We start from the raw sequence: 25,005 nt of genomic DNA, 5'->3' as shown, positions 1-25,005 counted from the left end.
GTTTTGAAAATGCACGGTATCGATGGGAAAATACGGTATTTATTTTTCAACATAGTCACCATTAATTCTAACACATTTCTCCAAATGTGTAATAAGTTTTTTCATTCCATCCCTGAAAAACTCTTTCAACTTTTCTTGAATCCATGACTTGACTGCTGCCTGCACCTCATTGTCTGAGGTTTAATGATTACCCTTGAGGTGTCTCTTGAGTTGAGGAAAAAAAAATCGCAAGATTGGGAGAATGAGGGTGTGGAATCGATTCAAATTTCAGGTTTTGCAGAGCCTCTCCAGTTGCGCGCAAGGTGTGTGGATGAGTGTTGTCATGTTGCAAGATTTGGTGCCAGGCTGCCTTTAACACAACAAACTCAATGTCGGAGGTATTTTAGAGTCTGTCTATGCTGAGAGGAATTTAAATGTACATCAATACCCTGCGAGCCACCAAAAAGGTGTGTGGCAGGGGATGCAGCACCAGGAGGAAAGGGTAAGGGATGAGGGGGTTAGGATTTTTCAAATGGATGGGGAAAGGTGGGGGAACCTGCAAAAAAAATATATAAATATACTCGTATAACCATGCGTAGTCCCTACCTTGTAGATAAATACTAATTGTGTCGAGCTGACTCCTGGGGGATTTCGATTACAAGCATTCTGGTATCTTATTGTTCTTGGAAAAAATGACCATTTAAACCTGTCAGTCTTGCAGTCTATCTCTCTAATCTTATATTCATGATCCCTCTGCCCGTAATATGTTGGGGTTCGTATTATGTTCATGATGTCATTGGAAAAGGACCCATCTTTAAATGTTTTCAATAAGTTTAATCTATTTTGTAAACGCCGCTGTGTAAGGTAATCCCAACCTAAATTTTCTAGCAAAGTAGTTACGCTACTGCGTTGGTCATAACAATGTTTGACAAATCTAGCCCCCCTCTGCTGAACTCGATCTAATTCTGAAATCAAATTTATCTCTTGAGGATCCCATATACTGGCAGCATACTCTAGGTTGGGCCTGACTAGGGCAAGAAAACATCGTTCCTTCACTTTTTCGTGGCTTTTTCTTTCGATTTTACCTAGCACTCTTTTACAAATCCCAATTTTTTATTAGCATGACCGCATATTTCTCGTTTGTGCTTTCCCCAGGACAGATCGTGAGTAATTGTTGCACCCAAGTATTTAAAGGACTCTACCCTCGTGAAGATTGGAATACCCCCGTTCCAGAAAATCGGTCTCACAAACTCAGTGAGCATCCCAAAACACAGTCAAAAGAAGTTTCATCAACAAATATGGCTTTTCCAGGCTCACAACCACGAAATTTTCAACCCATCAATTTACAGGAGATCTATCAACAGCATCGTCACCATAAACAGTTTTAAACTACGATGAATCTCAATAGGAGTCACATTTTTATTAGTTAAAAATTTGATAACTGCATGCTGTTTAACTTGCGTTAACATAGCACTAAAACAGAGCTCCATACTTTGGCTTCTCGAAATGTACAGGATGAATGAAGCGACCTCAAACCTGCTCATACATGTTGAGGGGGAATGTTGCTACCATATGTCACCAGGAGTGTTGAAGGTCATTTTGTTTGTGGTCTACAAGCATGTGTGCATTACATTTCAGCGTACCCTCGTACCCTATAATATGGTGAGGAGGTAATTCAGGGGTAAATAAACGCAATTCCTAAGTATCCAAAATGCTAATGGAAAGGTACCAACAGAAGGTGGCGACATTAGGTAGCGATCAAAGTAATGGATTGAAGTACTCTACCAAGGGCCCAAGCCACTTGAAAAAGACTTCATGATTATCAAAATAATAATAAAAATAAGATATCATGATAGAAGATGAACTGGGCATTGAGATAAACCATAAACACAGTAATCAACCCAGGGGTCAGTTTTGTTGGTGATGGTAGTTCCCTCAGTATTAAACCTAAAGGCATGTGCAATTCACACATCTGGGTAGGGGGGGCAGTGCCTGTGCTGGGTATGGCTCCCCAGGAAGATCTGATACCTGAAAAAAATCACACAGCTTGGGTGGAGTTGAGGTTGCTCAGAGAGGCTTGCCTGGGAATCGAACCTGTGCCCTCTTCAGTCAGTAGTGCAACGTTCTACCCCTAGGCTACCATGACATGGGCATGGAGATACTGAGAAGTAAATTGTTCAGAGCCATGACAGACCTGAAGAACAATATGGTACCAGGAGTTAACAAAAGAAACAGAGAAATAAGACCCTGGGTCTAAGAGAAGGATGCCCTCTTTGGAATAATCAAAGATAGTTGCGACCCTGAAAAACTACCAGAGGGCTTGGAGAAGCATGCAATGATTGCAATTCCAAATGGTGAAGATTAAATGGAAAGATAAAGTTAGGAACAAGGAAATTCATAGAAGCACAGATGAGGAAAAGAGAATATGGAGAACACTATGGCAAAGAAGAATCACATGTAGATGGAGTGGACACAGCTTGAGATACAATGGATTATATACTCAACACTTTCAGGCTTCACTTTGTGGAATTATTTGATATCCATATTAAAAAAGTTAATAATTTTCCGCAGAGAATTTTCCAATTGTGGAAAATTACAAACACTTTTATATGAGTTTAGAGCATAATTGAATGGAAGATCCAACAAGCTATCAGGGGTGAGGGAATCAACAATTACTAGAGAATAGTAAAAAAAATCTGGCTAGTGAAACAATAAGTGCAGGATTATTAATTTCTGATGAATGGGTTTTTCCTGTAGCAGTAGACATGTAAAACATACATTTACTTCTTGGTGTACCTTGGATTTCCTTCAGCTGTACTGCTTTTTCTTGCAGGCTGTTGGTTGTGCCCTAAATGTTACTGGTTTTGGGGAATCTGTTGCTAAATTGGTTGGTTTGGGAGAGTGGCCCTGGGCTGAACGGGGGTTTTCTGCTGCTGCTGTTCTTCTACTTGGTGTAATCAACATTGCTGGTGTAAAGTGGGTGGTCAAGCTGCAGTTTGCCCTGTTAATCATCCTTTTGCTGGGTGCGCTAGACTTTGCTGTTGGCTCCTTTGTTCATGTTGATCCAGGTGAGTTTTAGCTTCACCTTTCCATCACTTATGATCGATATCTTTAATTTACTTATTGACCGGCTGATTTGTTGGACAACATGTGCACTTGACGATAGAACATGGTTACAATGCTAGAATGTCCATGATTATACACATATTTAATCATTTGTAATATTGAGCAACCACTGTAGGTCCATGGTAGTAACAGTTTATTTTAGTGTGAGTTTTAGGAAAATAAACTGTGCCTTGGACATAACTTGTTATACTGAGATTCTCATTATTTACCATACTTTTTATATTAGAATTCTACTGTATATCCTTTCAATCATCAAATTTTCTGTGTATTTTTTTTTGTTTATGAAGTATTGCCTTTTTAATTTCATTGAATTGTTCTGTTACTTCTGACAGTATGTTCAGTTCAAATGTTACTTTTAATCAAGTACATGACTTTTATTCTTTCAGCAAGTGGCTTTGATGGCTGGCTCACTGGCCATTTTTTGAACAATACCTTTCCTGAATATGAAAGTGGAAATAATTGGTTCACTGTGTTTGGAATCTTCTTCCCTACTGTAACTGGAGTGATGGCTGGGATCAATATGAGTGGAGATTTAAGGCATCCTTCCCGAGACATTCCAAATGGGACCTTATCAGCATTAGGAACTGGGTATGGAATTATACGTACAGACTTATTATTAGTAGAGTAATACAATTAATAGTAGATAATTATTATTAGTTTTAGCAGCTCTGAATTTACGTATACATTTTTGGTTTTAATCTATTTCAGGACATTTCTATATCTTCTTTTTGTGCTGTTTTTGGGATGTACCTGTGCACGGCATGCTCTTCTTACAGATTTCATGCTTGCATCCAAAGTGTCAGCATTGCGTAAGTTTGCACCATTAATATTTTTGGGCTCATTGCAAAAACGTATGCAAATTATCATATATGATTTTGCCTTAATTGCTATTGGTTTTCTGCTAGTGCAAGTTTCAGGTAACTCTTCCCAAACACTCTGCCCGAAATTCTCCTATTCATACTCTCGTATCTTTTATCTTCATTGAAAACATTCCTATCCTCTGTTTACACTTCAGTTATCCCTCAACCATGACCTACTGTTTATCTCTTGACGAAAATTTATTTTTTAGTGTATATACCTGACACTTTCTTTTTTGTTTTTAGAAGAAAAAAATCCAAAGCCAATATGTTGAAATTGCAGAAAGTTAACTCCAATACTCCAATAGTATGTAAAGCCTTTCCCATGTGTCTAATTTGTTGATTTCAGTGTGTTACAGTAGTGAGAGGTCTTCGGATGTGATGGGATGTCCTGTTTTCCACGATGTTTAGCAACTGCTGAATGCTCAAGTGGCTGTTTCTGAAATCTGCTTTGTCCCTCAGACTTAATGTTTACATTCTGTTTAGTTTGCCTTATATATTTACATTCTCAAGGGTCACATCTGATTTTATAGTTTCTGGATTTTTCAAGTTTAGATTTTATACCCTTAAGATAATCTCAATATGTGATTACACAAGGTTGAGATTGAAATTGCTAATCTTGTTGTGTTCCCTTAATTGATTTTACTTTAAATATTGTTTTTTACAATTAAGAAATGGTTGAATTTAAGTGGTAATATTTTAAACAGGTAGCTGGGGTTTGAGTGCACATCTTAAAAAATTATGCCTATAGACATAAACAGATAATTGAGACCCCTATGTGTCACATTATCCTGAAAGATGAGTTCTGATATTAAAATACATGGCCATGTGGTTAATGCATCTGGCCTAGTACCAGATGGTAATCAGTTCATATCTAGTTCTATCTGTTGGAACATCTCAGCTAAATCCAAGCTTTGTAGATTCTATGGGTATCAGATCTTTATGGGAACTCAATAAGCACCTCATGAATTCCCTGTTTAAAATGTGTGACTTTCACTTGCCATTGAGCTTGGAGTTAAGTGAATAATAGTGAACTTTTGGCTTGGCTATTGATGACATTGGGGGTTGAGTTAACTGATTAGGTTAGGCTTATGGTAACCACAGTAAAATACCCGTGGACTAATATGATATATAAAGTTAGAGCTTAATTCATGCTATGCCTTGTAGATTGTGAAATTCTGGTATTCAGAGTACAGGTTGAAGTTCCTTTCCCCCTTCAAGTGTGGTTTTGCAGGTAGATGTTGCTCAGGAAATCACAGGGTTTGGGTGAAGCTTTTGGAAGGTTATTCTTCTTTAACAATATAATAAATGAAGCCATTATATTACTTGAAACATAATTAAAATCATTCAAAACCTTTTTTGAAAAAACAACTTTTTTTAAATATACTTTTTTTGTTTATCATTTATATATTTTCAGAAATTAATGCCTGAGTCATAAACTTAAACATACATTACATCATAGTATAGAATTAATATTTCAGAATCCAACAGTTGTAACAAATTTAATCAATAATCAAATCTAAGGAGCAAGTAAAAATTAATTTTTCAATGCTCCCTATTTGTGCAGAATACTCCCACTTGCTGAGTCACTGGTGTATATAAAGTGAGTTGTATTTTCCTGATGTGCTGTTGCTACAAAAGTTTTATTTATTAATTATGTACTATATTTGAATGCTATTGAATGTATTTATTAATCTTATACTTGCCACGTTGGAGGTCAATGAGTGAATTACGAGGGTCATCCGGAAAGTAGTACCCGTTCGTGCCGCATGAAGTGCTGACGACGCGAGTAGCCGCTGGACGAGGTCAGATAGCTTCAGTGGCTTGTCTGCCTTCTCTGAGCCAAGTTGCGTGACGCTAGCATTGCCTGTGTTGTTTCTGTGATTGTTTACAATGTTTAAAAAAATTGAGAACGCCGCCAGTTGTGAAGTGAGGGCAGTGATTAAATTCCTCAATGCAAGAAACGTTCGCCCATGTGATATTCATCGCCAATTAAAGGAGGTGTATGGAGACAATGTAATGGACGAGTCGTCTGTTCGGCGGTGGTGTCGCAACTTCAACATGGGGAGGGGGAACACACACGACGATGAGCGTTCGGGGAGACCGTCTGTCATTACAGACCAACTGGTGAGCTCAGTTGACGAATTCGTGAGGAACGATCGGCGCGTCACAATTGATGACATCTGTGAGCATTTTCCCAATGTTTCTCGAACAATTGTTCATGAAATTGTTAAACACCATCTGCATTATGCAAAAATTTGTGCAAGATGGGTCCCTCGCGTATCTCAATGAGCTGGCGGCGAAGGACTATGCAGCAGGAATACAGAAACTTGTCACACGTTATGACAAATGCCTTAATTTGCTTGGAGATTATGTTGAGAAGTAGTTTAAAGTATCCTCTTTCAAATAAAATTTTTTATGTTTGTTAATATTTACTTTTGTGTCTTTATTTCACGAACGGGTACTACTTTCCGGATGACCCTCGTAGTTGTATATTACATGTACATATTTCTTTTGGCAACCCATCCTTTGGGATATGCCGGAAAATGAAGCCTTTGATTTGTATCATTTTTTTAATGTTTTAAAAAAGAATTTTCAAAATTTCAAGTTTTATGGCTGTCAAAGTGATTTAATTTCATGAAATGTACATCTCAATGACCCAAAATACTAAAAATGTTCATTGGATATTTCTTTATTATGTTGAATAGAATTTTTTCTACTTGCTGGGCTGTATGTGTCTTCCATGTCTAGCTGTCTAGGTGCCATGTATGGCACTCCCAGAGTCTTACAATCAATTGCTAATGAAAATGTAATTCCTGGCATTGCATTTCTTGGTAGAGGGGTAAGTTTTATTAACATTTTTCTTGTAAAATAATAAAATGTTTAATTGTAGAGCTAATTCATGCTGTATTGTTCTGTGTGTTAGATAGTTTTTTCCACCCCAAGGTTAAAAAATCAGAGTCTTTATTTTTGAGACTAAAGAAACGAGTATGGGAATCCAACCCACCCAGCATCAGCGTGCTGCATAAATACTTACTCTGCGCAATCATGCATTCATACTTACCATCATGATGATAAATGAATACTGTGAAATAATAAATGAATATTGTGATATTCACCTTACTGGTTAACTTAAGAGTTACTAGTGAAATTGTTTCAGCTATCATCACTACATTACTAAATCTCTGACCTGGAGATATAAGTTTGAGTGGTACAATTTTAAATTCCAGTCTTTACAGTTATAAATAACAATAAGTTAAACTAACAATACCATAAAAAAGTTTAGTTACATTATTTACATGTAAGTCCCTAAATGTTAATGTGAAGTTTGTGTACATGAGTAATTCACAGGGAATCTGAAACCTATGTTGATTAAGTGACAACATTCATTAGCTTTAGTTTTCAGCAAGCATCACATATCAGCTAAGAATACCCTTATCAGTATTAATCTAGCAAATGAAAATGCATACGCTGAAGTGTGATCTGGTGCTTTCCCAATATATCAGCATAATGAAGTTTTCGAAGGTCTTCCACCAGGTCGTTGGTTCCATGTTGGTTGATGTTTCGAAGCTCAACTAGAGCATCATCTTCAGGGCTGATGAGTGCCAGCTCTGCATTTTGGTCATCTTATATATATGTGACCATGGGTCAGGTTTTGTCATTGGTCTGTGGTAAAGGAAAATAAGTTGGAGCCTGCTGATTGGTCGCCATGGCACTGTATTATTTTCCTTCTTTCTTTAACCTTCCACAGTGCTGGTTTCCGCGAATTGCTAAGGGAATAGCTGGAATCTCTAGTGAAATTCATACTCTCCATCTGTATTTCAATAGCTTCTTTAATAACTTGGTCCCAGTAACTAACAGAGCGGGCCAAGGACCCAAATGGCCTAAAGACCCCAGGCATTTGCCAGGTCCTGTGTGCATGTAGAGATGCCTACTTTGGAGAGATGGGGCAAACCATAGAGACCAGAGTAAAGGAACACCAAGGACACCAACAGCTGGGGCAGATTGAGAAATCAGCCATTGCTGAACACAGAATTGGTATGGACTGCTCCATTAAATTTGATGGGACCAAGCTACTTGTCTGCTTGTTCGGTCCCAATGATTACGGAGCAGCGTCACGAGTCATCAAAAGCAATCGTGAATAACCTGACCCGTGACCAAGGAAATATATACAAGACTGCGAAAATGTTGAGCTGGCATGCACTGCCCTCAGAACAATGCTCGAGTCATGCTCCAAGACGTCAATCAACATGGAACCCCTGACCTGGTTGAAGACCTGATAAAACTTCATTAAGTTCATACCCTGACATTTTCTCCTCCTCGGAACCCAAATTTTTTCTGAGAATTTATCATTTAAACATACAGTGTTTAATGGACCAATCTAGAAGTCAAGTCTTTTGATGACTGTAATAGTAGAAATGTTTTGTGAATAAACATTAGCTTAGGCCGGTATCAATTCACAGAATATTGCCTAATATCTTTGCTATTCCATGAATCAGCCAGGAATTGTGGCATTTGTATTTATGTATTAAGACACGTAAATGCAAACCACCTTACCACTGTTGTTATTGATTTTGGTATATTATGTTTAGAATTACATTTTGAAATTGTTGCTGTAGTAGTCATAATTGCATATATATTTACCTTAAGCAGCTTGAGCAATTTCTCCACTATTTTTAAAAGGAGAGTTGTTTGTTAATATTTATTTTAATCTGAATGTTGATATCTTTCATTTAATTGGTGACTAACTATCTCTCTAGAGATTCCGTATTTCTTTTAACCTAAAATTCACTAACACTTAACCAACCGGACACAAGTCTTGTTTTGACAATGTGATTACTGTCCCCCAGATGATCTTTGCTATGTAGATATATCGTTTATATAAAATGGTAGATTTTCTTGCTGCTGTGGTTTTTTGATAGGTTTTTTGTGATATATTTGTGTTTTCACTTTCAAAAATTGTATGTTGTAATAATAATTCCAAATGAACTGTCCAACAACAAGTAATATGCTCTTCCTTATTTTCAGCGTGGACCTAACCGTGTTCCAGTTCATGCAATGGGCCTGGTAGCTGTTGTGACATTGTCATTTATTTTGGTTGGCCAAATCAACACATTGGCACCTATTGTCACAATGCCTTTTCTCTTGACATATGCAGCAATTGATTATGCCTACTTCGCTCTTGCACAAACTTTTGAAATTCAGATGCGACGTGAGGAAAGGTTTAGGTAAGTTAGTGACTAGAATCCTTATTACTGTGAGCCTGATTACTATCTCTTCAATACTCGCTTCAAAATCTAAAGGAAGGCAGTGGTAGGGAATAAATTCAAATATGTGCGTACCTTTTTCGCTCCAGGGATACCGAACCATTTGTTGATACATCCTAGCTATTCAACTGGATGAAATTTCAGTCATGATGAAATGAAGTAATATCTTCTGTGTTTTATATGAACATAGCTCCCCTACGATTGCTCTTATCCTTTTAATTTGTCTGAAAAGGTCCAAATTTGGAAAAAAAAATCTTTATCCACAATATTCTTTTTCAAGCAAATATTGCAATATGTTGATATTTTTTAAAAAGAAAACTTAGATTTACTATGTGAATGCAGGTACATCATTCCCGTAAGAAACCTCTTTTAATGGGCTCTTACTGTTAAACATGAAAAAGCTGATTTTGCCATATTAAAGTTACTAATTAATCCTTAGAGTTCAGTATGACAATATGCTGTTATGAATTAAAAATGCTTGAACACATTATATTTATTGTGCATTACTGAGGTCACTTGTGGTGTTAAACCCTCTTTTGTGGGTCAGCCATCCTTTGCCTTGTGGGTCTTGTGAGCCTTGCTTCACTCGTCTACATTTATATTGAGTAATGAAAACTAATAATGCGTGTGCAATATGGGGTACAATTAACATTATATTGCTCAATTACTGATTTAAATTAACAGGAAAAAAGCCTTTTCTACAGGCTTGATTTTTACTCTTTTTTAAATTTTGCAGTGTCTATGCTTTTACTTGTGTTTTTTTCATTGAAAAGAAGTGTAATTCTTATTTCTTTTCCTTTCAAGGAGTCATCAAACCGTAGGAAGTCCTACTTTTCAGGTAGAAGATGGTGAAGGTGGTGCCAAGGCTTCAGGATATGGTTCCACATCACTGAATTCTAATAATCCTACAGATGCTATGCATCAGTATAGTAGTGACTTAGACAAATTGTTTCCTGAAAGAGTCCAGCATCAGAAGTTGACGGTCAGTAGCAGAATACCACTGTTCCTCTTCCTTTCCACTAAGATAATTTATTTTGGGCTCCTGTAATGTAATAATTACCATATTTGCTGGCCCATAAGGTGCTTGTTTTTACTCAAAAATGTGCTCTTAAAGTCAACCTGCATCTTATGGGCCAGGGGTACATAGGTATTACTTCAACCCATAAGCACAAGATAATTCACCAGAAAAAGATCAAAAACCACAGAATCTTAAGAACAACTGCAGAGCTAGTGAAAATGAGCATGCACATAATCTATTTTGTACATTAATGAATCGCTACACCTTCATCTAAATAGGGTATATTGTGGAACCTCCGGCAATGAGCATTATGCGTTCCACAATCCTTCTCGTAATGCGGAACACTCGTTAAATGAAACAACTCTTTGCATATAAATTAATGTAAAATACAATAATGCGTTCTATGCCAAAAAAATACATTATGTACAAGGTTTTTTCAAAGAAAATTATTTATATATTGTTTAAGATTGTGTATGATGCCCACCTTTTCTTCAATCGTGGAGTGAAGTAACAGGGAATGCGAACTCCATTTGTAAAAGCAAAAATGAATTGAAATAAATAGTTAATTATTTATGATACGTACCTAATTCCTTTTTACTGGAGAGCTGTTTATAGAAATTTGTTTTTGCCAATGCTTCAAAGTTTTGTAAAAATGTAACTCAGAATTATCATTAAATAAATTTTTGGCATGCATCGCCCATTCCTAATCAGGGTGCGATGCCTCATATGCATAGTACAATGCAACAGTTTCCCATGATCTCCTCATTACATCTAGCCTGCTGTGTTGGGATTTGCAGGGGTTTCATTTCCAAGTCGCTGCTTGAATTTGCGCAAAATAGCAGCATGAGATGGCCTTTCATTGGCTTAAGGCCAGGCAATGCATTGTCTTTTACTGCTACATGTAGAAATATAGGTTTGAATTGGTAACTTCTTCCAGAAGAGAGATTTGTTGTCAAAATAAAATACCTTTTCGGGCCAGTAACCCTGTAGCTCTACAAGTTTCTTGAAGTCACCGATGAAGTTCTCTTCTGCCTCTAGCCATCGGCAAAAATCACTTCCCCCCCTCACAAATGATGTGTAGATATTCTTGTCACTATCTTTGAAGCGTCTATCTCCTTAATTTTGTCCTTGTGCTTGAAGAAAATGCAATGATGTTGACCGATATTTGATGTGCCTGCTAGATCAGCCACTCTTACACCTTGTTCCTGATTTTCAATGACTTTACTTTTAATAAATGAAAAAGAAACACTTTGTTCCAATCCACCACTTTATTACAGGTACGACTAGTTTCGACGCTATGGCGTCATCCTCAGGTACAAAGTTTAAAGTCACAATCATTGTATATATACCCTCTTCTGGAAAGGGTGGGGGAGTTGTGGGAAGAGGGGGTGGGGAGGGGAGTATGGGGGTAGGTACGAAAGAATGTGGGAGAGGGTAGGAAACACCAGGAAAAGCGTTAGTGAGTGGGGGGGATTGGAAGGTGGGTTAAGAAAGGGGAAAATTTCATTGGTCGGTATAATTTGAGTCAATGGCTAATGGGGATAAAGGTACGGGTTGGGAGTCAATGGGAGTTAGGGGGAAGGGGTTAGAGGTTCTGTTTTTCTGTTATTGCTAGGGAGGCTTCCAGGAGAGGTGATACGTTTTCAAACAGAATGTCATTGAGTAAAGGATGTTTCTTCATTGTTCTCCGGATCTCCAACTCTTCCTTCTTGTCCATCCTCCTCCCTTTTTCTTCACGATGTAGAATTTTGGGGTTGAAATCACTGGTATGATTTTCCTCCCATAGGTGTTTGGCAGAGTGGGATTGGGCTAGGTTACACTTCTTGTAGCACCTCTTGTGTTGATTGTGACTTTAAACTTTGTACCTGAGGATGACGCCGTAGCGTCGAAACTAGTCGTACCTGTAATAAAGTGGTGGATTGGAACTAAGTGTTTCTTTTTCATTTATTAAAATGAACTTCCACAAAGTTGAGGCTGAAACTATTGAACTGACTTTACTTTTCATTTCTGCTGTTATTTTTATTCTTTTGTGGCTTTCTTATGGATTTTTCTCCAGGTTCATTTTTAAACCTATGTATAAAATATTATTTAACTTTGGACTTTTAACTTTGGATAAGTATCACTGATAATAAGCCTGAACACAAGTTTGGAAAAATGTGTGATCACCAGCAATGCTAAGTCTAGTGTAACAAGTACTAAAAACAAGCTGAAGTAGTAGGCACACAATCATTCTAGGAATTCCAATCTCCCTGTCACTTGTTATGCAAAAAGTCACTCGCTAAGGGAGTCATTGAGTCCTTAAGGACTTGTGAGATTAAAATATATAATAATTATGGAAAAATGATCAGCCATCTACTGATTCCAATCAATGAATATAATTTGTATATTTGTACTTGTATAATGTTGTGCACCCTCACTGCTGTGACACAAAAATTAATAGGAGTTTTGGTAATCTCTGGAGTATTTAATTAAATATTTATTCTCTTAAGGCTTGGCCATCATTTTTTATTTCTATATTAACTTCTATCAGGTGTATGTAGATAATGTATGTTCCCTAATACTTGAGCGTACTCCCATATAAATTAAATTGTAAATGAGTTGCTCTTGAGGCATATTCAGATCTCCTGACATTGCCTGAAAGATTTTTGTACGAATTCTTGTGATATAGTACAAGATTTTATTTTATAGATAAATTGTATACTCATATCAATATTATTCTAAACAGACATCGTTTATAATGGTAATAACTCACTGGTATGTCAGAATTAAAACATGAAATTTGAAATAATGACCATTAAATATGCCTATCTTCTGCCGTTTTCAATTTATATTGAAGATTCCCTATCACTTTTTATGACAAGTTCTTCAATAGGGTGTTTGCTTTTTGGAAGATTTACAGGAAATATCCTTAATAAGTTTGTTTACTATGCATGCAAGCTTTTTTGATGACACTTAGGGTCCCATAGTGGTGTCCTTTGAGGGAGGATTTCACTTTTGGGAATAACAAACTGTCCGTTGGTATCAAGTTGGGACTGTAATGAAGTTGGGGAATTGTCATGATGTCATTGCAGGTTTTCTCAAGCAGACACTTTACTGTGCTCTTGGTTGTATGTCAAGACCTTTGGGATGATTTTAGGGCAGAGCTTTGGCATCACCAAACTTTCAATGATAATGGTTTGCACTGTCATCTTATCAATGCCAATACGAGCTGCGATCATGCGCACACTTAGCCAATGGTCTGAATTTAGCTCTTCATGAACACGTCACGGAAAAATTGCTATCGATACTTTTTATACAAACCTCGTACGTCATGACATGTGCACTTTCTTGTTCTTGTGTAATGAACAATAAGTGAATTTTTTGCTAATATTTGTTCAGTTAAATGATACCCTATCATTATTTTTTAGACCATTATGAAGTAATAATAAAAAAATTGCTCAAGCATTGGTTTTAGCAGGATATGCTCTCACTATTTTGAGCCATATTAATATGCATTTATTATTTTTAAGACTTATAATATGTAGTGTATTGTATGCTTATAAGTAGCATATGACATTATTTTAGTATAGTAAGAACAACATTTGTTGTGGATTAAATGTAATTAACCAGGAGTATTGAGGCAGGAAGGAGGGAACATGATTGGGCGGTAGACTAGGAAATGCCATTTGTTGGGACCAATGTCTAATCGTCCCATTAGGTTGGGTAATTGGGGGTGTAAAACTTGGAGGAAGGCAAAAATTTTGCTGTTTATGTGCAAAATGAAATAATTATGAAATCATGTAAAAACAATGTTTGACGTATGATAGTATAATGAAAATTGCTGCTCCTTTTTATTAACTGCTGCTTCTTTTTATACAATACTTTTCCAGTTAGTCTCCAGATTTTTAATAGTAAAAATAACCCATTGCTGGGCAAACACTAAAATTATAAAAACATGGTGTTTAGATTACATCAATAAATTATAATAGATTTATTCAAGTTTTTTATGTAGTAATTTAAATTTGATCATAATTGTTCTGGGTAGAAAATCATACACTTATTTTGTTTGATATTTGAGAAAACATTGGGTATTCAAAGTTGGTAAAAATGGGTTTCCAATCACATCTAATCAGAGAATTAATTCATCAATCTAATTATGGTTTCTTGTGATATCAGAGGCAGCAAAGCTCACCCACCTCAAGTGCAGTCTCATCACCTGAAGAGCAATCAATTATTCATAATCCACAAGGAACCAAAGGCACTGGAGGAGAAGGCTATGATGGAGTAATGGTAACAGGGCCTCCTGCCAATGGGGTAATTAGTGGCCCAGAAAATAGAACTGATGTTGCTACAGAAGATGCCACTGCCAAACAAAAGAGGGATACTCACATAAGATCGAAGTCTAATAACTGGTATTCAAGCCTATGCAATCGATGGATGTCATTGATCGGGGTATGTATGAATTTTTAAAAATATTTTAAAGAAGTTGTTCTGCAAAGCTTTGTCACTGTACATCTCATTGGTACTGGGCTAAATTGAAAGCAATTAAGGCATTTAAAATGCTTATTACTCCCATTTTTATGGACTCGTATAAAACTCAATATAGGTGTTTTTATTAGCCAAATGTAAATTCAAGTAATTTGTCATTATTGTTTTGAAGTGCACATTTTCTGGCACGTACAAGATTTACCTGAAGTTATTGAATTGTCTCGGTATTTTCATAATAGATTATTTGAGTAAGTTTTGCAAACTTTAGAATGTGCAACAGGCACTCAGTATTTTACAAAATACTGTATACATATAAAATAAATTATCCTAGCATGCTGCAGTTCTCTGCTGAATTAATGAATAATGAATGATGCCACAAATATATTGTGAAGTTTGACTTGATTAAAACCAATGTATGTACATTTGAACATTGGGCATCAATACAAAATGATTGGGGGAACATATTTTCTGCTTGATCAATTTATGTCATACAATCAATAATTTAATTGATGAAAGTAGCTACTTTCAATTCTTCCTTTGAGTATTTAGTTAAAAACAGAAAACAAAGAGCATCTCTAAGAATCCCAATCTTCCTAAATACCAGTAATGTGGTTAAATAGTCATGTAAATTATTTAATTGGTAAAAATCTTAGTTGAAAATTGCTTCTATGTGATTATGGGGAATATATTGGGATCATGTTATGATTAATTCAGCATAAAATAAATAACTCAAGGTGCAGAGTATTGTTCTATGATTTTTCAGTGAAATAAATTGGTAATAATACCAACACAAGTTACCTGCGTGGTTCACATATTGCACCTGTAATGATTGTGTGATGTTATAAGTGACGAACAAACTACATTTATTCCATCATTAAAAGTCTGCCTACTACATTCATCACCATTATAAGTCTGCCTATTTGTAATGGGCAGACTTATAATACTTATTTGTAATGTTGGCCTCCGATTTACTAATTGTTTTAATTATCCATATATTGGCTTGTTTTGACTTTTCTGACAGACTTGATTTTTTCCCTTTCCACATTTGTTTCTGTCTTTGCAGAAACGAATTAAATGATCTCGATCTCCCATCTTGTGTATTGCTTATCCTCATTTGGCTAGTTTTGTGGTGACATATGTAGAATTAGGTAGCATTTCATTGACCGCAATGTAAATTAATTTCTAAAATTTTGATTGGCTTCAAAAGGTTAGCACTAATATTCCTGTTGATTGAACCAGAAAAGGTGCAAGAGAGATGGAAAGAATACATCGAGGAACTATGTGGTAAAGGTATTAGGCCACAGGCTTAAACATAAAAAGGGAATATGACATATGTGAGGATAGCATAGGTCCATATATCCTTGGTGGAGTGAAGAAAGGGTATTAAGAGAATTGAAATGAAATAAGGCCTTGGGGATAGATAGGTATCCCCATGTAACTTCTTGAGGAGGTGCATGGGAGGAAAAGTTTTTGTGGAATAGTACATAGCATTTATGAGGAGGGAATATGGCCAGAGGATTTAATCAGATCAGTGTTAGTTCACATCCCAAAAAAGGGGAAGGAAGGTGTGAGGACTATAGAATAATAATTTTGGTTTAGCACTCAGCTTAAGTGGTACTTAGGATTATCAATTAGAAGGTTTGAGAGGAGGGCAAATGATTACTAAGGGTGGTCAATTTGGGTTCAAAAAGGGGATAGGCATGCATGATGCCATAGTAGTAATGAGATCACTAACAGAGAGTAGCACAGTGTACAGTGGAATGAGAAACAATGTAAACAAAACAAAGATTATGTGCTTTTCCAGAAAGAGGTAACCTAAGTTAAATATTAAAAGGAGGTCATAAACTAGAGTAGGTGGAACAGTTAACCTACCTCAGAAGTGCTTTGGACCAAAATCATCCTTATACTAGGGACTTAAAGAAGAATAATTGCATTAGACTTTTACAATCAGGATGGAATTGATGGTAGGGATGTTGAGTAAGGATTTTTAGAAAAGGCTCATCAAAACTTTGATGTGGAGAGTGGTTGCGTGCAGTGCTGAAACAGTTTAAAAGTAAGATGATAGGCATACAGGATTGTAGATTGAAGGCTTTCAAAATGTGGGTGTGGAGAAGGATGGGAAAGGTCAAGTGGACTGAAAAGAAAACAAACAAGGGAGTGCTTGGCATGGATGGGGGAGAAAAGTGGATTTTTGGCTGGCAAAGGGTGCAGGAAAGATGTATTTCAATTGGCAATGGGATGTTGAAGATTGATAGAAGGGAGAATGTTGGGCAAACAAGGAAAGGGTAGCAATAGGATAGACATGTTGGATAAAATAAAGGGAGGAAGAAGAATGTAGAATTGAAGAAGGCATTGTTTTAGCATCGGATGTCAGGTTGTGTTTTGTTTGGCAAGATGTAGAGATGTATCAGTGCCCTGTTGTATAGTATGTAATCATCCAAAATATGCATTGAATGGTAGAATGCCAACAATAATAATCCTTTTAATTTTTTTGCAATTATATTTTAATAGTAGTTTTATTTTAAGCAAAATTTTTATTGCAAGACTCCTAGTTGATTCTGACTTAATAGCTACCTCTAAATTCTATTTTTTTAAAGGTATTGTGTGATATTTTTTCATTTAATTAACAATTTCAAGAATGCTTTAATGCCTGTTTTTAGGCAAATTATAAGCAAGCATTTGATGAAGGTTTTATAAATATTTAGTTTTACATAAGTGTTTGGTGTATGTGTTATCTATTGTTTTATTCATATTTTTTGCTAACAATTTTGTAATATTTCAGGCACTGGTGAAGTTACTGATAATGTTTTTAGTAAATTGGGTATATGCTCTTGCAAATATCTTGGTTGTATTTCTGGTGTGGTTTTATGTTGGTCGAGCAAACCCAGCAGTTACTCCTGGCTTGGCTTCTCAATTTAGATTTCTTCGATGGCTCAAGAATTCTCTTCTACGATTAATGGGGTAAATATTTTTGTAATATTTAACTTTAAGGCAATTCATATCAACAAGTAAGTAAATGGAAACTAAAAGTCATTTATATGTGTTCATTTTCCTAGCTCTTTCATTTGGTCTTGGCCTTCTCATTCTTGTTCAGTAGACCTCAATTTCAAGGTGGCTAGAGACTGAGGTATAAGTTAAAACTTTAGCAATTAAATGAAGCTTGGAATATTTAGGAAATTTACTTCATTGTTTTGGAATTTGAAAAACTAATAAGATGATCAAAAATCATATTTTAAGACACAAGCCATTGTGTACAATGTATTATCACATTTTAAACTCTGAAGGTCTCTAAGAAAAACGTCAACTGGTTGTCTATTGGATTTTGTCAAACTAAAGCTGGTCCATTAGTATCATATTTTTAAAAATTGATTCCAAACTTAAGTTATCATTCATACTATGGTAATACTGAAAGAAAAGTCCCCTTTTTTAGAAACAGAAAAAATGTTTACTATCAATAATCGATACATCATTTTAAAGCTTAAACATCCCTCTATTTTTCTATGTTATCACTATTTTGGATGATGCATTTTTGTAAGCGCTGTGGCAGTTTTTGTATGCCAATGTCATACGGTTTGAATAGCTAAAGTTTTAACTTGAAATCAAATTAATACATATATGAGTTAACTTTTTGGATAGCCATGCATATATTTTTAACCTTTTGATGAAATTAATTTATTCCAAGCTTCTGTGTGAGATGTAAAATTATGGATGATAGAATGGCACAAGAAAATAACATGGATGCAAGTAAAATCAATGCAATAAAAATATATGATAATGGTTTGAAAAAGCAAGCCAAAATAAAATGGAAAAGTATTTTTCTGTAGCCACCCTGAATTTGAAATGAATGACTTTTTACCTATTTAATGAAATAATTGTTTAATGATGTTCATGCATGTCAGTTCCAATTAGTCTGAATTGTCTTAATTAGTGTTTTAACTTTGACATTAAGCCAAATATTAAGGTATAATGTGTATGTTTCTTGTTCCAATTGTGTATCTTGTTCTATTTTCTTTATCTTTACGACTATGTTCTATGGTTCATGCCTGACCGACAGAACAATATAATAAATAAATAAAATATTGGTGAAGGATTTCAATTTCTGATGTAAAAATTGAAAGGGATATTTTTTATAGCGTTGCTCATGATGGATGCTCAATTAGGTTTCCTTAATTTACTATCTACTTTAAAATTGAATAATATGGTTATGCCTATTTAATAAATGTAAACATTAAGTCTCCAAATTCAACCCTTTGTTGGGATGTTTGTATTTACCACCTAATTCTGTTCAGATTTTGATTCAAAGATCAGATTTGCATGATTCAGCAATAAAGGTCATGGTGAAAAGGAAGCAATTTTCTCAATGTTTAGGCAAGCCTTTAAGTATTATCAATTATTCATTATAATCTTGGCTCGGGGAAGCTTGGCTTTCACTTCATGACAGTGTGTAATGAGATGGAAAATACATTTTACTTTATATTCAGTATAGTTTAAAATGAAATAACATCATAGTTAAACAATGAAATTTTAGAATCTGTTTTGAAATATTTATCAAGATATTATTCAAGAAAAAACATTGCTTTCTGCAAAAACTTATGGAAATATCAATCTGTTGTTTTCAAATAGAGTATTTCTCTACCTAGAAATTCATCCAAAAAATTCTTTAATTTGGGTCCATTTAATGCCATTTGTTCTAACAGTATTTAAACTAAGAGATACATTTTTTCCAATAACATTTTGAAAACAATATTTACCAGAATAGGTTTAGAATGTAACATTTATTTGGGTGATTTTTTGGCCAATTATTGGGATTTGTTAACAGTTAAATAGATCATTTGGTGCCAATTTGTACGGTCAAAGACGGGAAATATTTTTCTTCTTTTAATGGGAACACACCCTATCTAGATATCAGTTCTCTATGCTTGAAGACTGAAGTTATGAAAAGAGTAAAATCAATCAAATAACAGTTATTGCTAATTAACAATTTGTAATTTGATATGTATAGCCCTAAAAATTCAAACAATGCATCTCTTCAAACATTTTCCACATCAACTCCAATTTTTCGGAGAATATCTGACAGAAATGAAATGATAAATGAATTTTAGTCTCTGTTCTGAGGTATTGTATAGGTTCAGGAAAAATTTATATTAGTGAAATTTGACATTTTTTAAAGTTATGGTAAATAATTCTCCTATTCGTTGTATTTTTGTAAATGGCTAAAGTTATGTTTACATGTTCCAAGAAACTGCGGGAGATTCCGCGACAGTAACTTTTTGATGGAGTCATTCTCTAATATGCATTACAATGCAACACTTTCAGAGTGTAAAAATCTAAAATTGTTGGATTGTAATGTTTATATTTTGTAGAGTGGCATGTGAGCTAATATGCCTCATTATCTGAGAGATCAAATGCTAATCTTGTAATGATGTAGAAATATCCTTTTATGTATGTTGGATGTTTGATTTTGTATAAGAATTTCAGCATACTACTATTTTACCCTTTATCTAGTCTCTAATATAATGATGCAGTGACACATCCATTTGTCATTGACATCAGAATACTACCTTGTAAATAAATTTCATCAAATGGGGTTTGTGGTACTCTAACCATTGACTGTTAGCTTGTTCCTTTAACTCAGAAAATTGTGGCATTTGGGCCTATTCTCTCACTATCAGCAATTCTGTACATATTACCTGTGTGTCATGCAAAACTTACAATTGAATTGGAAGAAGTAACTTTGTAATTCCTTGTGAGTTTTATTAAAACATGACCTAGGCTTTGACATTGGGCATCATCATCAGATAGTTGCCAAGGAAGGCAGCCTTGTATGTGTACCTTCAAGGCAAGGGAGGGGGTTGGGCGGAGATTTTTAAAATTTTATAAAGTGTGCATTGATGGACTTCTTGATGATAACCTGTGTCCGTCTCACTCCGTCCTGCTAGACGTACCACTCTTTCACGTCCAGTGTTCCCCTCAGGGGGTATCCTCATCCCAAACAAACCCCCATCAACAGCCAATGATTGACACCATGGGTTGCATTTCTCTTTTATTCCCCTCCCATTTACGCCCACCTCACCCTCCCTTTTCCTCTCACTCCGCCCAACCCTTCACAAGGTTGTGTTCTGGAGTACCTACCTAATGATGACATCTAATGTCGACACCTAGGTCGTGTTTTAATGAAGTTCATGTGGAATCACAAAGTTATTTCTTTAATTTCAATATGCTGCATAAATGCCACAAAGTTACGCCTGAGATAACAAATTTAAAACCATACGAATATTTCAATTATTTCAGGAAACGTGTACAGGAGTATGAACAAATTGTTGTTACCCCCCTGCAGCCAGATTGTTTGGCAACGTCCTCCCCACTGCAGCTCACTGAAGAAAATGAAGATTTTGCCTCCCGCCGACGTTATCATCAATCCTCAACAGTTCAAGGGCATTTTGTTAATCTAGGTGATGAGGATGATGATGATGACTAATTTTCTTCTGATTTGTATAACACAAGAATCCTTGTGCATGTCTAAATGCAAGATGACTTAATGGTTGTGGAGAAAAGATAAAAAGAGTTTTATAGTGGCTATAAATTTTATTGAAATGTACTTATTGATAGTAATGATGGATCAAGAGTAATATGCCTATATTTATTTCGTCAAAGTTTTCATGTTGAAATATAATGAAAGAATGACTTTTTATATTGATATTGTATTGAGTTCTGGTGCTTTAGTGGACGTGTGTGTTTGTGCTACTATGTGATGTCTGAGTGTGTTCAAATTCACCACCTAACTGTTACAAATCAGCATTTCCATCCACTTTTGTGTGAATCAAGACTACAATGTATACATTTTAATTGGTCATACGATGCCTTTGAAATGGTGGTGTGAAGCAACTAATGCTGGATGCAGCTTGGTAGTAAATAAGGTGAGAAAATATGAAACCTTTTTGTAATACAACTCAATATTTGGTGTTTTGTTAACCGTTTTTACTCCTGCTGTCAATTGTGATAACTTTTTAAAATGTTAGCAGGTGCCAATTAATTATTTCTTATATTTTATGAATTTTCTCAGTTTCATGGATGTCCATTCATGAAGATATTGATTTTAACTTTACTCACGTAATGTTCTCTGTGTATTTATACAAACATATGGAAGTGGGTGTACATATTACTTATGTGCAAGCATTTGATATTAATTCCATTGTTAGTAATTTGGAAAAAAACTTGTGAAACTTATATCAAGGATTTGTTATTACTGTTCATATCCAGTCAGTATTTAATTGCATGAACCAGAAAGCCATCCATAACCCATTAAGGTATCAAATAAATAATCGGGTAATATGTAAATTGAAACTGACTGTGCCTATTAAGTAACACTTAGATAGGGAATATGAATCAAATTCAAAACATTGTACAAAAGCCTTTGAAAAGAAATTTTTCAAATTATCGCTCGTCTCAGGTGATTAAACTTGGAAATTATACTAATGTTTTAAAGTCAGCAAAATATAAGAATCTTGGCCTTATCAGAAATAAGATGTTTAATGAGTTTTCATTCCAAAGTTATGTTGGTTAATTGTGTCCATGTTTTAAATGACTAATAGAATATTGCAGAATTGCCCATCATGACATTTAATAAGGCTTATTTTAGTAATATTTTATTATATTTATTTTTTAGTATTTGAGATAAGTTGAAATTGCATTGTTGTTGCATTATTACAAATGCCAATGACTACCTTAACCATTTTATGAATAATGCTTTAATTTATAATTTCTTTGTTGCATATGGGATGAAGGTATCATTGGTGATGTACTATTTATTTCATCTTTTATACAAGTAAAAAAAATGCTGTCAAAATTTATTGCTTCATGGTACCAAAGACTTTTGAAGTATTAAATGCTTTTTTATCAATTACTAACTCGTGCATCAGTGAATTATTTATATCCTTATCAAATTTTGTCAGATCATTCATTGTTTGGTTTCATTTTTAAATTCAGAGACAAATCTTGAGATAAATAGCCAATGCCATTTCTATTCTGAAATACTTCCTATAGAATTCATTTTACTCAGCATTAACACTCTCTTATTGCAGCCCACATTACATAAAAGATTAGATGTGGGTGTGTTGTGAGAGGTGATGTGGAATAAGGTTAAGGAGCCTAAAAAAAAGATGATGAATAAACCAAACATTGGGTGTTTTGCTTTTTGAAAGGAAGAGGAAATAATTTAATGCAGGAAAATCTCTGAACAAATTTATTACTACTGTTCATATGTTATTTACACCTGTATGCATGTGTTCATTTTTTTGCAGAAGTTGATCTCACGATTAAAAATTGTAAACCATTAAGGTGAAGGGAGCATTTGAAAACCATCCAGTAATAAATTTTGGATTAGCCTTAGTAATATTATTATCATCTTCTTGAGTGTAATTTGAAATGATTGAGTCATATTTTATATACTATTTTGGGAATCACAAAATGACCACATTCAAAGGTGAGGAAAACCTATGGCTATTGGAATAGCAGGTAAGAGTGCTGCATGTTAGCCTGACTCATATGGCAAGTGAATATAGAATATATTATCTGATTGATGAGTGTAAGGAGAAAATGAACGTGCTGATGGATTTACTTCCCATGATATGAAATGTCACTAATGAGTGAAGTATAAGAATTATTACTTTATTATTATTATTACTTTTTATTTGCCCAGAGATCACAATACAAAAATACCAGGTGGGTGGTGTATGTACATGATGGTTTGAGGCTGTGTAGCAAAGGTGTATGCTGTGCATACCTGCGCTTGATATCTGATTTTTTTCAGCCAACCATCAGGTATTTTTGTGCTCTTAAATTTTCAAATTCATTGACTTCAGCAGACAGAAAATTTAGAATTTGCAGTTATGTCTTGCAATTTTGAGTTTTATGATTGAATTGTCATATTTATAATCATGGGTGTAGTACTATCCCTTAAACTAGCTGACTTATGTTTATATTGGATTTAAAAAAAATCATGCATAATATATGTATGCTTATTGAAGTTAATTGACTAAATTTAAAATTAGGGGCATTGTTTACCTAAATTCTACCAAAGGGTTTACAGGAAAATTAGAACACAGGCTAGAAATTTTAATATGTCGCTAGTAGTGGGATAAAAAATTTCTTGCGTGGTATATTTATGGTGGAAAGGGTGTATGAAAATTGATGTGCAAAAATTTTAGTATGTATTGAAAATGTTTATGGTAATGCAGTTTATCTTTTTATGTATTTCTCAGGTGCCATAATATTCTTGGTTTTAATCTAGGTAGTACATCTAAAAATATCCACTAAAACCATGCTGTGGGATTTTCTAGTAAAGTACTGGAAAATTAACTGCTTATAGTTATGTGCATTTCACACACCAAAGGTGAGTCCTATTTTCACTGGAAAGACCGACATTTGGGTTAATGAGCATGATTGTAAAATTAATTCTTTTGAAAGTTGTGAGGGTGAAAAAATCATCATCATGACTTATCAGTCCCAAGGATTGGTGTGTAGCAAGTCTCCAAACTATCTTGTCCTCTGCCAATATCTTCATCCCCAATAGCTCCATGCACTAATATTTTCCATTACCTGCTGCTTATAGTTGTTTCTCCACCTGCCTCTGCAGTTCTTTCCCTCCATGCGTTCTTCAATTATGAGGTTCAGTGAACTATTGTATTTCAGGATATATCCAATTGGTTTTTCTATTTGTGTCCTCCAATTTTCTCTATTCACCCACTCTTCAAAGAACTCCATTGATTATTCTATCCATTTCTCTTCAATCATTATTTGGTAGCACCCATATCAATCTTCTCTCTGCTGCTCCAGCCGACCAAGTCTTGTATCTGTAGAAAAGTAGGCTGCATGTATATGTTCAAATGAATTACTTTCTCTTGTCTGTGCTATAAGATATATCAGTTGGTATTTAATTCTATTATATGAAAGCGATATTCTCATGTCATGTTCAGGTGGTATTTCAGCCAATAAACGGCAGTGTTTTATTAATTTCATTGCTCCCTATTATAGATATTTTGGCTTTGACCATCCATCAGCTGCTATGTTTTCAGGTACTGTTCTTCAGTTTCAACTTAGTTACTAAACTCCATACGTCTGACATTTTTGAAAAAGAATGAAGAAAGAGAAATTGTTCCTCCGTAAAGTTACAGTATGTGAAATAATGTCACGGAACATGTACATTGCAGTTCATATTGTTGAAGCAGGTACCTTCATATGCATAGCATGAATATGGTGGTGGTGGCTTGTATTAATTTTATTCACTTGTATT

General features: G+C 35.0%; 1 protein-coding gene across 2 annotated transcripts in view; it reads left to right on the top strand.

The window, feature by feature from the left end:
- The window catches only part of LOC139687982 (solute carrier family 12 member 8), a 28,117-nt gene extending 5,540 nt beyond the window's left edge, over positions 1-22,577 (top strand). For both annotated transcript variants that reach the window (XM_071585368.1, XM_071585370.1), the window contains exons 5-13: positions 2,813-3,047; positions 3,492-3,693; positions 3,814-3,914; positions 6,671-6,804; positions 8,991-9,190; positions 10,034-10,211; positions 14,403-14,678; positions 17,497-17,675; positions 21,006-22,577. In XM_071585368.1, the coding sequence (XP_071441469.1) occupies positions 2,813-3,047; positions 3,492-3,693; positions 3,814-3,914; positions 6,671-6,804; positions 8,991-9,190; positions 10,034-10,211; positions 14,403-14,678; positions 17,497-17,675; positions 21,006-21,192 (1,692 nt within the window). In that variant the 3' untranslated portion in view covers positions 21,193-22,577. The remainder of the gene's footprint in view (positions 1-2,812; positions 3,048-3,491; positions 3,694-3,813; positions 3,915-6,670; positions 6,805-8,990; positions 9,191-10,033; positions 10,212-14,402; positions 14,679-17,496; positions 17,676-21,005) is intronic.
- The last annotated feature ends 2,428 nt before the right edge of the window (positions 22,578-25,005 follow it).

The sequence above is a fragment of the Hetaerina americana genome, unplaced genomic scaffold, assembly GCF_022747635.1.
Source record: "Hetaerina americana unplaced genomic scaffold, ioHetAmer1.1.p SCAF_2, whole genome shotgun sequence".
In the NCBI taxonomy this organism is placed as follows: Eukaryota; Metazoa; Arthropoda; class Insecta; order Odonata; family Calopterygidae; genus Hetaerina; species Hetaerina americana.
The sequence above is the reverse complement of the archived record's forward strand: the minus strand, read 5'-3'. Positions and strand labels throughout refer to the sequence as shown.